The sequence below is a fragment of the Rhincodon typus genome, chromosome 9 (assembly GCF_021869965.1).
Source record: "Rhincodon typus isolate 14 chromosome 9, sRhiTyp1.1, whole genome shotgun sequence".
Classification (NCBI taxonomy): domain Eukaryota; kingdom Metazoa; phylum Chordata; class Chondrichthyes; order Orectolobiformes; family Rhincodontidae; genus Rhincodon; species Rhincodon typus.
The window spans coordinates 90,697,048-90,712,020 of NC_063340.1; the positions used below are offsets into that span (position 1 = coordinate 90,697,048).

The window sequence follows — 14,973 nt, forward strand, 5'->3', positions numbered from 1 at the left end:
GAATAGTAATGGCCCCAACACTGACCTATGTGGAACTCCACTCATCACCGGCTGCCATCCTGAGAAAGATCCCTCAATCCCCACTTTCTGCATTCTGCCTGTAATCTTCTATCCAGGTCAGTATTTTGCTCCTAACACTATGGGCTCTTGTCTTATTTAGCAGCTTCTTGAGTGGCACCTCGTCAAAATAGATCATGTCTACTGGCTCTCCTCTGTCTAACTTGCTAATTACCTCCCCAAAGCATTTGAACAGATTTGTCAGGCATGACCTCCCCTTGACAAAGCCATGCTAACTCCGCCCTATTGTACCATGAACTTCTGAGGACTCTGGTCCCAGCATGATTCAGGTGGATCCTGCTCCATGAGAAGAGCTCCTCCCCTTCCCCAGTACTTGTGCCAATGTCCCATGAATTCAATCCCATTTCTCCCATATGAATCCTTTGAGCCATGCGTTTACCACTTTATGCATTTACCACTTTATGCATTTGCCCACTCACCCAGCCTGTCTGAGTAACACTGCAACACCTCTGCATCCTCCTCACATCTCACCCTCCCGCCCAGCTTTGAGTCATCTAGTTTCCTCATCTAAATCATCTACAGTGTGAATAGAAATGATCCTTACCACACCCCACTAGTCACTACCTGCCACTCAGAAATAGACCTATTTATTCATACTTTCTTCCATGTCTTTCCTCCAGTCCTCAGTACAGTACCCCAATCACATGTGCTTTAAATTTACATGCTAATCACTCATGTGAAACTTTAATGAATGCTGCATTGAGTTTTTTTTCAACATAGTGACATCTAGTAAATCCTCTCCCACAGCCCAGTCCACACTGTCGCCCCCATCACAGACCCTACCCACCCATTTAACCCCCTTCCACAGCCCAGGCTACTCTCCCCTATCACTGACTCTATACCCTCTCCCCACTTACCCCCTCCCAGAATCGTGTGTATGCTCTCCCCTCATCACTGACTCTACTATACACCATCTACACTCTCACCCTATCACTGGCTCCAGCACCCCCAATCCTCCCACTTACCCATGCTATTTGCAGCAGGTGCAACAATATTAATTTGTACAGTGCCTTCAATGCTATTCATTTATGTGGTGCCTAGGGATGCATGAATTAAAGAATAATTGACTAATTGCTCAGGGACAATTGCGATGATGCTGATGGACAAAGGGACGCTGTCTAATAGTCCAAATGTCTGGATCACACCTGTGATTACAATCTGTAATGTTAATTCAAAAACCTGGCAGTCTATGGGCTAATTCCCTGGGTTTTTCCTAAAATAATTGTATAATGTTATTCTAAGCTTCCTTCTGATCTCACCTATGCCTGACTGTATCTGGACACACCTTGTTTGGTTGCTGTTGGGTTTCTGGTTCTGGATCCTGACTGTGTAACTGCGGCATAAAGCCAAATTCATTGTCGAATTACACAGCTATTCTCCAGTCACTCGACTGAGAGATCAGCAGGAGACCTCAGGGAAATGGGGAAAACTGGTACAAACATTTGTTGAATACTCTCAAGGTGCCTCCAGTTTCCTGATGCAGTTACAGTAATGGACTGGTGTAATCCAGTGGAAGGTCAGGATGAGCTATTCAGAGCTGCTTGGCCTGCTGTGTTCATCCAGCTCTGCACTTTGTTGTCTCGGATTCTCCAGCATCTGCAGTTCCAACTATCTCTGAACAAACACTGCCTGCTTTTCAAAAATAACGGGCACCAATCACCAAATTTAACCCATTCTGTGATCTATTCTAGCCTGGTCAGCTCTTCATAACTCCCAGGCTTCATTATAGATTCTGTCAGCACTCAGTGAAGCACCATACCTCTCATCACCACTGATGAGAAATCACTCCAATGAAACTCAGCAAGTGCAGCAGCACTAAATGGAAATGATTTCAGGATCACATTCCATTCAACAGTGTAACATGCTCCACGAACTTTCCCTTCTTGTGCTGGTTCAACATTCCAATATATACCTGCACTAACTGGTGTAGTTAATACAGTCTCTGATTATAAATTAAAGACTTACTAAAGATATACTTAAGACTTAAAAGGAGAAATAGGGACTCTGACATTCATGTCCCCTGCTATTCATTTCACTTAATGAGTAGTTTTAAATTTATACACAGAAATATACAGACAGTCATACAATTCTTATAACGCGTCAATTCAGATTTCAACCAAGCAGCCCTCCCAGGACAGGGTCAGAACAGGGTTAGAGTGATTTTCCCTCTGCTCTTTTGAACTGAAAGGAAATCTTCCATGACCCTGTCTCCATCAAACACTCCCAGGACAGGGACAATACGAAGTTAGATACAGACCAAAGCAACCATACACTGTCCCCCAAAACACTCCCAGAACAGGGACAGCAAGGTGTTTGATACAGAGTAAAGCTCCCTTTTCACTGTCCACATCAAATGCTCCCAGAACAAGCACAGCTTGGGTTAGAAACAAGGTAAAGTTTCCTATTTTAAACTGAAAGCAAAGCTTCGTCTGCACAGTCCCCATCAAACACTCCCAGTGCAGGGACAACACAGGATTTAGATACAGAGTAAAGCTACCTCTACACTATCCCCACCAGACACTCCGAGGACAAGGACAGCACGTGGTTAGATTGAGACTAAAGTTCCCTCCTCACTGTCCCCCCATCAAACACTCCCAATCCGTGGACAGCACAAGGTTTAGATATAAAGTAAAGCTCTCTCTACATTGTCCGCATCAGATTCTGCGAGGACACGGACAGCATGGGACTAGACTGAGAGTAAAGCTCTCACTGCACTTCAATCAAACACTCAAGCACAGAGCACAGGATTAGGTAAAGAGTAAAGCACACTGTACACTTTCCCCATCAAACACTCCCAGGACAGAGACAGCATGGGTTATATTTAAAGTTAGTTATTCACATCCTTTCGGATATCTGAACTTTCTATTCCTATGTCTGGGTGAGAGTCGCCCTGTTCAATTCTAGCTTTGCTGTTGTGCCCACTTGCTGCCAGTCTTTCCCAGTGCCCGCTCAATCCAGTTGTGGTGTTCAGTTAATGCACAGGAGCTTTTCCCAGGTATGGGGCATCTGATGCTGAACAAACCGAGAGACCACCAACTGCTTCGACAGCAGCAACATCACCGGCCTCTTGTAGCCCTTCAGCATGAGACAGGAGACCCTCACTCCTGCAAGTTAGACAGACATCACCCCTCACCCCACACACCCCACACAGAGACACGTATCCCCTCATTCATAAGGACAGCAGTTCCCTCCCGGACAAGACTCTACCAACAAATGAATGCAAACAAGACCCAGGGGTTGGCCTTGGGCCTTGACATCTGCTTATATTCAAAACAAAATCATGAGCTTCTTTTTGGAGTACAGACAGAATCTCCAGGAAACCCAGGAGAGAAGATAGGGGCCTATATCGCATCCCTCAGTCTCCTTTCTTGTGCAGCTTGTCTTTGACTATCCTCCTCAGGTAGATCGCTGAACCACCACTGCAGACAATCAGCACGATGAAGTTTATGCACGAGATGTAGACCATGTGCTCATCCCCCCAGGTGGAGAACATCTCACGCCGATTGCTGTAGTCCATCAGCACAGCTTCTAGTTGAGCTAATGTGCAGAGAGACAGGAAGACATGGAAGACCTGGTGGCCGTGCCCCACAATGTCGAACTTTCCCGGGAAATACTTCTCTGGCATCGGGTAAGAGAAGAAGCCGGAAGCGATGACAAACAGAACAATCTGCCAGGTGTGGTACCAGACAGCATGGTCAGTGCAACCCTGGGCCCAGCAGGTGGCAATCCGGTGGACAATGGGGCTGATGTCCAGGACGTAGGCCAGAAAGGCGGGCACCACCTGGCACACCTTCCGGGTGATGGGGTAAGGCCGCTGGAAGTGGACTTTGGAGAAACAACAGCCCAAACAGGAGAGCCAGCCCAGAATGGCAGCAATGGGCAAGAAGAAGGGGCGAATCACCTGGTGCCACTCAGGCTCCATGCAGTAATAGTAATGTGCCAGGGCACTGCCATATTGGTAAGCACCCACACCCACATAGTCCAGGAAGTAGAAAGAGTAATGGGCCAGCTCCGACTTGGATTGGAAGAGATGGGCTAGCACACTGCACGACAGGTAGGTTACACAGGCAGCCACAAAGAAGCAAAGTGGGAGGCTGTAGACAGTGGGGAATGGAGAGGTCGTCTCCAGGAATGCTCGGAAACGGACCAGAAGCACCAGAGCAGCCAGCAGGTGTGTCCAGACGTTGACGGCCTCGTTGTGTTGCTGGAAGAGGCTGAGAAGGTAGTATTTCCATTCCTGCTTCACCTGCCGATAACCACTATGGATGTAGGGCTCCCGGAAGAGCATGGGCACATCATTGTCAGTCACAGTGCTGGGGACCCTTGGTAGAATCTCCTCCAGAATATGCTGGGGGTTGATGGTGATGGCACTCAGTCTCTCTAGGATACCACCAACCACATGGCCACCAAGGGAGTTCTTCAGTTTCATTTCACAAACCATTTGGACCACCTGAAAGAGACAGAGAAAGAAACAAAGCGGTTTCACATGACCTGACCCACCTCAATGACCTCCACCTGCCCTCCCCTAGGTCCCCCAAGCTGATCCACAAAGATTCACTGAATTCATGACCGTTTGGGCCCACCTTTATAGTGCCTGTCCTGACTATTTAACCAGAAATGTCGATGTCAATCCCACTTTCCTGCCAGATCCTACATCTTCTTCCATTCATTCGGGAATACCAAACTCATTCCCTTGACAAAAGCCATTTTGTGCCACTGTGCCAATAGTATCAAGTAAAGGCCACTCATTCCCACAGCTTGTTCCACCAATGAGAGCCTGGATCTCAACATCACTGTCCTGCCATTGCTCTGTGTGCCTTAATAATAAGAACCTACCCCGGTCTTAAACACATTATGGGGGCCATATCACCAGCCCTGTAGAGGAGAAAATTCCAGATTTCCACTCCATTCTGTGTGAGATGAATTTCTATCCAATATACCTCTTGGTTTTGGACTACCCAAACCAAGGAAATCATCTGTCTATCCTGATTATTTAAAACATCTTAATATAAAAACAAAGAGCTGTGGATGCTGGAAATCTGAAACAGAAACAGAAATTGTTGGAGAAACTCAGTAGGTCTGGCAGCATCTGTGGAAAAAAGAAACAGAGTTAACATTTTGAGTCCAGCGACCCCTCTTCAGAACGGGAAGCTGCTGGAGAAGGGTAATATTTCTGCTGGTGATGGAGTTGGTGGGGGAAAGTGAATAGATGTCATGGAGACAGTGGCTGGAAAGACACTGAAACAAAAGGATGAGGCAGACAAAGAGATTACTAATGATAAGCTGAGGAAGAGAGCTAAAGTTGGGGTGCTAATGAGAAGTGTAAATAGTTGAAACTGGATTGACTGTCCATACAGGAGTGGACCTTTGGTGTGGGAGGAGGGTAAAGAATATAGAGGAGGGAGTTCATGCTCTGAAATTGTTCAACTCAATGTTGAGACTTGAAGGCTGCAAAACACTCAGGTGGAGAGTGAGGTGTTGCTCTTTCAGCTTACACTGAGCCTCGCTGCAGCACTTTAGCAAGCCTGAGACAGAAATGTTGGTGTAGGAACACAGTGACGTGTGGCAGGCAACTGAAAGCTCAGGGTCATTTTTGTAGGTATTCTGCAAAGCAGTCGCCCAGTGTGTGTTTTGTCTCCCCCGTGAAGAGGAGAAAACATAGTGAGCAGTGAATACAGTAGACTAGATTGAGCGAAGTGTAGGAAAATTACACCTAATAACTTTCAGGTCTTAACATTGAGTTGAAAAATTTCAGAGTGTGAACTCTGCCCTCTATGTTTGTTATCCTTCTCCCACACCCTGAGACCCTGTGCTGTATGGGTTACTCCCAGCATACACAACCCAGTTTCAACCTGTTGCACTTTTTGTTAACACCCCAGTGAGCAGTTATCTCTCTCCCTCTCTTGGCTGATTATCAGCTAACTCTTCCATTAGCTCTGTTTCTCTCTGTCCACAGATATTGCCAGACCTGCTGAGTTTCTCCAAATTATTTTTTCCCCAATCAACCTGTTCAAAGATGTTATTACACACCTCTGGAGTAGGTGGGAATTGAACTGGGGCCTCCTGGTCCAGGGGTAAGGACACAACCATTATGCCACAAGAGGGCCCCTTGAGTTTCTCCAACAATTTCAGTTTTTACTTAAAACACCTTAATGGGATCGCTGCTCAATCTTCAGTAGTTGAAACAATACGCATTCCTCTGCAGCCCAGATGAGATATCCTGAACCTGGACACCAGGCAGGGAACAAAGCGTTTGGGACTCTCGATCCTGGCTGCAGAGAATGGTGTCTATTCCCCTGACTATACTATCCCCGATTACAACTATGTTTCACTATTCTCCCCCCGCCTTGAATTCCTCTCTGTATCATGGTGCTATGGTCAGTTTGCTCATCCTCCCTGCAGTCCCAGCTCTCAGTCACACAAGCATCTCAAACCTGTTAGACAAGTTCAAGGTCTGAGGCACCTTCAGCACTGCCTCAATCAGCCTTTCTGGTAGACACACCCTCCTGTCTCTGACCTCTGATCAAATTTAAGGTAGTTAATCTAGCTAAGGTGTTTGACTGCCTCCTAAAACACAGCATCCAGGTAACTCTCCCCATCCCTAATGTGTCACAGTATTTGAAAGTCAGAGTCCAACTCATCCACTCTGAGTCGGAGTTCCTCAAGCAACCAACACCTGCTACAGATGTAGTAGGAACTGCAGATGGTGGAGAATCCGAGACAACAAGGTGCAGAGCTGGATGAACACAGCAGGCCAAGCAGAAAAATTTTCTGATGAAGGGTCTAGGCCCGAAACGTCAGCCTTCCTGCTCCTATGATGCTGCTTAGCCTGCTGTGTTCATCCAGCTCTGCACCTTGTTGTCCCTGCTACAGATGTAGTCACTATGAACCACAGTGCAGTCTGCCTGGTCCCCAATCATGCAGTTACAACACATCAGCTGGCCCGGCATGTCAACTTTAATTACTTAGTTCTTAATTTGAGGTTTAAAAATTTTGTATTTGTCTAATTATTCCACACTACTTCCTTCAATCTGAAAGTAACCTGTAATATATTGCCAAATTGGTAGCTGTTACCAACTAATAGAATTACAGTTTACCTGTGAGGTCATTGTTTTTGCTGGGAGGATGTTTCCCCACATCGGGGATAATCTAGAACCAGGGGACACTGTTTAAAAATAACGGGATGGAGATAAGGAGGAGTCTCTTCTCTCAGAGAGTCATTAATCAGTGGAATTCCGTTCCCAGAGAGTGGTGGAGGCAGGATCACTGAATACTGTACATTCAAAGATGATGTCAAGAGATTTTTGAACAAGTTGAGGGAAAAGAGGGCAGACAGAAAGTGAAATTCAGTCACAATCATTTTGAATGGTGAAGCATGATCAATGGGCTGAATGGTCTACACTTGCTTAATTTTGCTTAATCCTAAGATCTGAAGGTGTGTGCGGCCATCTGGAGGTGTAGTCTCAGGTGAGCCAGAGGTTTGGAGTTATGTACATAACCCAGGACTAGGAAGCACCTTCATAAGACATGTACCCGTCAGCGTCTGACACCTCAGCAGCTTGTCTCCTGGGGTGAGGGCGGAAGTGCAGGAGATGGGTTACGGAAAAGCATCATTGTCGACAGGGCCCTCAACCTGGTCCAACCCATCTCCCGCACTTCCACCCTTATCCCTTCTCTTCCCTCCCATAAAAGTGATAGGATTCCCCTTGTCCTTACCAACCATCCCACTAGAATTCACATCCAGCAGATCATCGGACACCATTTCCACCACCTCCAGCGAGATGCCACCACTGGACGCATATTCCCCTCCCCTTCCTTGTCCACCTTCCGCAGGCACCATTCCCTTTGGGACACCCTGGTTCACTCTTCCTTCACTCCCAACACACCCACAGCCCCATGGCACCTTCCCCTGCAACCAGTGAAGGTGCAACACCTGCCCATTTACCTCCTCCCTCCTCAGTATCAAAAGGCCCAAACATACCTTCCAGGTGAAGCAGCACTTCAACTGCACTTCCCAGAATCTAGCCTACTGCATTCACTGCTCACAATGTGGTCTCCTCTACATTGGGGAAACAAAGCATAGACTGGGTGACAGCTTCACAGAACATCCACATTCTGCCTGCAGAAAAAACCCTCAGCTTCCAGTTGCCTGCCACTTTAACGCACCACCCTGTTCCTTGGCCGATACCTCTGTCTCAGGCTTGCTGCAGTGTACCAGCAAAGTTCAGCACAAGCTGGAAAAACAGCACATCATTTTCCGTTTGGTGATCCTGTAGCCCTCCAGACTCAATATCAAGTTTAATAATTTTAGGGCCTGAACTCTCCCACGTCCTAGCCACCTCACCCACACACCAGGCCTTGTTGAAACACCAACTGCTCTTCTCTCTCTTTGGGTTCTATCCCCAGCTATCGTTTACTTCTTATCCCTTCCCCCCCACCCTATCTTCTGCACATATACAGACATTTTCCTAGCTACTATCAGTTCTGAGGAAGGGTCACTGGACCCGAAACATTAACCCTGATTTTCTTTCTTCACAGATGCTGCCAGACCTACTGAGCTTTACCAGCAACTTCTGTTTTGGTTCCTAATTTGCAGCAACTGCAGTCCTTTCGGTTTTTATTAAAGCATTTCAGAGTCATTGTTTAGGATTCTGTTAACGTTAACATAAAGTTCAGTTGGTAGTTAGGAAGGTAAATGCAATTTTAACGTTCATTTCAAGAGGACTAGAATGCAAGAGCAGGGATGTACTGCTGAGGCTATATAAGGCTCTGGTCAGACTGCATTTGGAATATTGTGAGCAGTTTTGGGTCCCATACCTAAGGAAGGATGTGCTGGCCTTGGAGCCAATCCAGAAGAGGTTTATGAGAATGATACGGGGGATGAAGGGAATGTCATATGAGGAGTGGTTGATGACTCTGGGCCCATTCTCGATGGAGTTTAGATGGATGAGGAGGGATCTGATTGAAACTTACAAAATTCTAAGAGGCCTGGATGCAGTGGACGTGGAGAAGATGTTTCTGCTTTTAGGAGAGACTCGTACTCGAAGGCACAGCCTCAGAGTGAGGGAATGACCCTTTGGAACTGAGATGAGGAAGAATTTCTTCGGCCAGGGAGTGTTGACTCCTTAGAACTCCTTGCTGCAGAAGGCTGTGGAGGACAAGTCATTGAGTGTATTTAAAACAGAGGTTCTTGATTAGTAAGGGGATCAAGGATTCCGGGGAGAAAGCAGGAGAATGGAGCAGAGAAACATATCAGCCATGATCGAATGGCAGAGCAGACTCGATAGGGCGAATCACCTAATTCTGCTCCTTTATTTTGTGGGCTTATGGTGTCAAATTTGCCTCTTTGAGTCCTCCTCACACCTTACTTTACAACCCCGTTCTTGTATCATCAGCTACAATACCTGGAGCCCCATCGTTGAGTCATACAGTCATACAGCATGGAAACAGACCCTTTGGTCCAACCAGCCCGTGCTGAACATAATCCCAAACTAAACCAGTCCCTCCTGCCCTCTTCTGGCCCTTATCTCTCCAAACCTTTCCTATTTATGTTCTTATCTAAATGTCTTTTAAATGTTGTCATTGTGCCCATGTCCACCACTTCTTCATGAAGTTCATTCCACATGTGAACCTGCCCCTCAAGTCTTTTTTAAATCTCTCTCCTCTCACTTTAAAAATGTGCCCCCTAGTCTTGAAATCCCTCATCCTAGGGAAAAGACAACTACCATTAACTTTATCTATACTCGTCATTATTTTATTAAATTCTGTAATTTCCCCTCTCAACCTCCTATGCTCCAGTGAATAATGTCCCAGCCTATCCAGCCTTTCTTTATAACTCAAACCTTCCATACCTTGCAACATCCTGGTAAATCTCTTTAACACCCTCTCCAGCTTGATAATATCCTTTCCAGAACTGGGCGACTGTAACTGCACATAATATTTCAAAAGAGACGTCACCAATGTCCTGTACAACATCAACATGACATCTCAACTCTGATACTCAATGCACTGAAGAATAAAGGGAAGCATACCTAACGCCTTCTTCGCTATCCTGTCTATATGTGATGCAAACCTCAAAGAATTATGTACCTGAACCCTTAGGTCCTTCTGTACTTCAACACTACCCAAGGCCCTACCATTAATCATAAAAGCCCTACCCTTGTTGGATGGAATCCCCAGTACTGTTACCCATAGGGGGTTCTCCACTCTTTACAAGCTTGAAACTGACCAACTTGGCCCCACTCTCTACTTCTTGGACATTAGCCAATCCTTCCTCACAGCTGTCATAGTAAAGGAGTCAATTACCTATGTTGGCTGGATGAGTGGGTTGCAGTGCAGAATGACACCAACAACATGTGTTCAACTCCCTCACTGGCTGAGGTTATCATGAAGGACTCTCCTTCTCCCCATTCCATTCCCAGACCTCCCCAATATCAGGAGCCCTTATCCAGTGCAGTAACCCTTTAGGTGGCTCCTTCTGGAATGACTTTTGGAAATTCAAACATCTACTGATTCCTCTTTACACATCTCACCTGCATTCCTTATCACTACTTCCCTCCCTCATACAGTCAGTGGAGTAATTCCCAGATATTTCAAAGGGGTCCTCCCCTTCCAGAGTAACTTCAGTGGTTGAGTAAAACCTTTGACAAGATTCTGCATGGTAGACTAATTAGTAAAATTACATCGCATGGAATTCGGGGTGAGCTTGCCAATTGGATATATAATTGGCTTAACAGCAAGAGACAGAGAGTGATGGTGGAGAATTGCTTTTCAGACTGGAGGACTGTGACCAGTGATGTTCCACAAGGACTGGTTCAGGGTCCTATTTTGTTTGTCATTGATATAAATGATTTGGATGAGAATATAGAAGGCTTGTTCAGTAAGTTTGTGGATGACACCAAAATTGGTGACATTGTAGACAATGAAGAAGGTTTTCTAAGATTACAGTGGAATCTTGATCAAATGGGACAATGGCCTGAAAAATGGCAGATGGAGTTTAATCTGGATAAATGTGAAGTATTGCATTTTGTTACAACAAACAGGGGTAGGGCTTATACAATTAATGGTAGGGCCTTGGATCTGTGTTGTGGAACAAAGGGACCTAGAGGTGCAGGTACATAATTCTTTAAAGTTTGTGTCACATATAGACAAACTGGTTAAAAAGGCGTTTGGCACGCTTGTCTTCATTGCTCAGTCCTTTAAGCATTGGAGTTGGGACGTTATGTTGAGGTTGTATAGGACATTGGTGAGGCATCTTCTGGAATACTGGGTCCTGTTCTGGTTGCCCAGTCATAGGAAGGATATTATCAAGCTGTAGAGGGTTCAGAAAAGATTTACCCGGATGTTTTTGGATATGGAAGGTTTGAGTTATAAAGAAAGGCTGGATAGGCTGGGACTTTTTTCTTTGGTGCGTAGGGTGACCTGATAGAAGTTTATAAAATAATGAGAGATATAGATAGAGTTAATGGTGGTTCTCTTTTCCCTAAGATTGAAAGTTTCAAGACTAGGGGGCACATTTTTAAGGTGAGAGGAGAGAGATTTAAAAAAGACATAAGAGGCAAATTGTTTTACACAGAGGGTGTTTCGCATGTGGAATGAACTTCCTGAGGAAGTGGTGGATGTGGGTAAAATTACAACGTTTAAAAGACATTTGGACGGATATATAAATAAGAAAGGTTTGGAGGGATATGGGCCAGGAGCAGGCAGGAGGGACTAGTTTAGTTTGGGGTAATGTTCACATGGACTGGTTGGACCAAAGGGTCTGTTTCCGTGCTGTATGACTCTATGACTCTATTACTCTGGAATTGTGAACACCAAATCCCAGAGTAAATCCAGTGGATTGAAATTAGGAACACCAGATTCCAGAATAACTGCAGTGGATTGGATTGGAAATATTAGCTCCTGGAGTAACTCCAGTGGAGTGGAATGGGATGACTGTAGCAGTTTTCTGAAGCAGAGCTGTACGAAGCCTTTGGTGTTAAAGTTTACTGATGATTGCACAGAATGTCAATTTGTTGAAATGACTTTGGATTGAACATTGTGGGCCCACATTCTCAGGGACAGAATTGGAATCTCACATTCTCTCCTTCTGTCCCAAACTCTGGAAGCTTGGCACAGCACAGCAAAGAGAAAATGTTCACTTTGTGATAATTAAACAGGCTCAGTTATGAAAATAGCAACAGACCCCACCCATGACAAACCAAGCATTGAGCAACATTTGGAAAAAGCAAGCAAAAAGATTCCTGACTTTCATCTCGATAAGAAGCTGCTTGGGATACAGTCACTGCAGCCTGTCTCAATCCTGGACCACTTCCACTTCAGACCCTGACCCACAGACAGACCCTGCCCCACAGGCAGACACTGTCACACTGACCCAGGCAAACCCTGCCCCACAGGCAGACTCTGTCACACTGACCCAGGCAGATCCTGTCACACTGACAGAGACAAACCTTGTCACATTGACCCAGAGAGGCCCTGTCTCAGAGATATAGACAGACCCTGCCTCAGAGACAGACCCTGTCACACTGACCCAGACAGACCCTGCCTCAGAGACAGACCCTGTCACACTGACCCAGACAGACCCTGTCTCAGAGACATAGACAAACCCTGTGTCATAGACCCAGACAGACCCTGTCACTCTGACACAGACAGACACTGTTCCACAGGCAGACCCTGTAACACTGACCCAGACAGACCCTGTCTTACAGACACAGGCAGATCATAACACAGATCCAGACAGACCCTGTAACAGTGACCTAGACAGACTCTGTCATACTGACACAGATAGACCCTGCACCACAGACACAGAGAGACACTGTCCCACAGCCACAGACAGACCCTGTCACACTGACAAAGACAGACCATCACACAGATCCAGACAGATCCTGTAACACTGACCTAGACAGACTCTGTCACACAGACACAGACAGACCCTGCGTCACAGACACAGACAGACCCTGTCACACTGACACAGGCAGATTGAGACAGACTCTCCCCCCTCCTCCCAGTGTTACTGACCCTGTCACTTACAGGCTGCAGTCTCCTGCTCTGTCTACATCCCCCTGGTTCTTCAATCCAAGTGTCTCTCAAGGAGAAACAGGAATCCCTGTGAATTAAAAAGCTGTCCTTCCAAGGATGAAAACATAAACAAACAGCAAAAGAGGTTTTGAATAAGAATCCCAACCCCTCTGCAGGCAAGAAGTGATCAGAACAGAAAGCAGTCAGGAAACGGGTCAATTCCAAATGGCTCAGTCAGGAGGAGAGATTGTGAAATGTAATACCAAACTGCCGGAGAGCAGGCGGATTTCTGTGAAGCAGGCATTCTCTGGAGGAAAGGGGTTTCCACGCTGGCGATGAAGTGATGATATCCCTAGAGTGCTGTACTGTGTAATCACTGCCCTGCTGACTGCACTGCGATTGCGCAGATTATAGCCCAGCCTCAGTCAACCCCAGTGACAACACACTGAATGTCTTTGTGTCAACTCAGGCCACTTCCCATTCACCGTTACTAACCCCTCCCCATCCCTCTGCCCACTCCCAGATCATCTGAAAGCAAAGAGCCTATTGTTTGTATCCTCTTTCACTCTCTTCTCTCTTTTCCCCACTCTCTGCTAGCTGTCCACCCAGGCTGAAATACAGCTGACAAAAACAAACCCACAGAACTGCAGACGCTGGAAATCAGAAGCAACAGCAGAAATTGCCGGAGAAATTGTGGTGAGAGAAAAGCAGAGTTAATGTTTTGAATCGGTGACCCTCCTCCAGAACAAAATTGTCCTGTTCTTTTTGTTGTTTCTGAAACACAGCTACTTGTCTGACAGAGTGAACCAGTCAAAGTTATCACAAGCTGTGCTGCTACAGTCTGACCTTCCTCACTGAGGGCCACCCAGACTGTGCCTGGGACTGAGAACTGCGGCACATTCTCAGGAATTGGAACAGGAGAGCGAGTGGGACAGGGACATTGAAAATAATCCAGAGAGCCACTGGCTAATTCATGGAACAGGTTCACAGTGGGGATGCAGTTAGAGCGGTCAGCGCTGGTCTATTCCAGTACAAATTAGGCATTTACTTTCTGAAAACAATGTTTTGGGACAAGCTCTGAGTAACTTCGGAGATGTCAAGTGTGCCATGCTGAGGAACAAGCTACTTGGGGCTATGTATCACAGCTTGGTAGGGCAATTTCACTGCCCAGGAGTGTAAGAAACTACAGAGAGTTGTGAACACAGCCCAGTCCATCACACAAGCTAATCTTTCATCCACTGCCTTTCATCTACACTTCTCACTTCCTCGGAAAGGCAGCCAACATCAAAGACCCCTTCCACCCCGGTTATAGTCTCTTCCAACCTCTTCCATCGGGCAGGAAAATACAAAAGCTTAAACACGCGTACTAACGGGATTGAAGAGCAGCTTCTTCCCCGCTGTTATCAGGCTTCTGAATGGACGTCTCTAATTTCAAATCTAATGTTGATCCTGCTTTTTGGGTGCCTCCTTTGCAGCAGTCGCCTTGTATTCCTCGCTCTGTTCAATCGCCCTGTGATCTTTGCATGCTATGATCTACCCATATTGCACACAAAACAAAACTTTTCACTATACTTAGGCATAATAAATCAAATCAAGTCAATGTCCTCCCAGCCTGGGGGTAAGCCAGGTTTATTGATGGAGATTGAACACTGTGTTTGGTCAATAACTACAATCGTCATTAGACCCTGCACATAAAGAGTACTGAATGGAGAGGGAAGCCATGCAGTCCATCAAAGCTGGGGACAGGACCTCAACTAAGTATTTCCCCCAATGTTGTCCATTCCATTTGCCCAGGACCATGATGGGCGAGTTCACCAGCTGCTCGCCTTCCAACTCACCCAACCTCTCCACCCCACCCACCCCCAGGAGCCTGTCCCA

General features: G+C 46.3%; 1 protein-coding gene across 3 annotated transcripts; it reads right to left on the reverse strand.

The window, feature by feature from the left end:
• Window positions 1-954: 954 nt before the first annotated feature.
• On the reverse strand, window positions 955-13,447 carry LOC109923484 (membrane progestin receptor beta-like). 3 transcript variants are annotated; one of them, XM_020523515.2, is made up of 2 exons: window positions 13,359-13,447; window positions 955-4,528 (listed from the first exon to the last, which is right to left on the reverse strand). In XM_020523515.2, exon 2 carries the CDS (start codon window positions 4,517-4,519, stop codon window positions 3,434-3,436), a length of 1,086 nt encoding a protein of 361 aa, XP_020379104.1. In that variant the 5' UTR covers window positions 4,520-4,528; window positions 13,359-13,447; the 3' UTR covers window positions 955-3,433. The 3 variants fall into 3 exon arrangements, with proteins under 3 accessions (XP_020379104.1, XP_048456807.1, XP_048456806.1); XM_048600850.1 differs by lacking the exon at window positions 13,359-13,447 and adding an exon at window positions 13,108-13,310; XM_048600849.1 differs by lacking the exon at window positions 13,359-13,447 and adding an exon at window positions 7,176-7,221.
• Window positions 13,448-14,973: the final 1,526 nt, after the last annotated feature.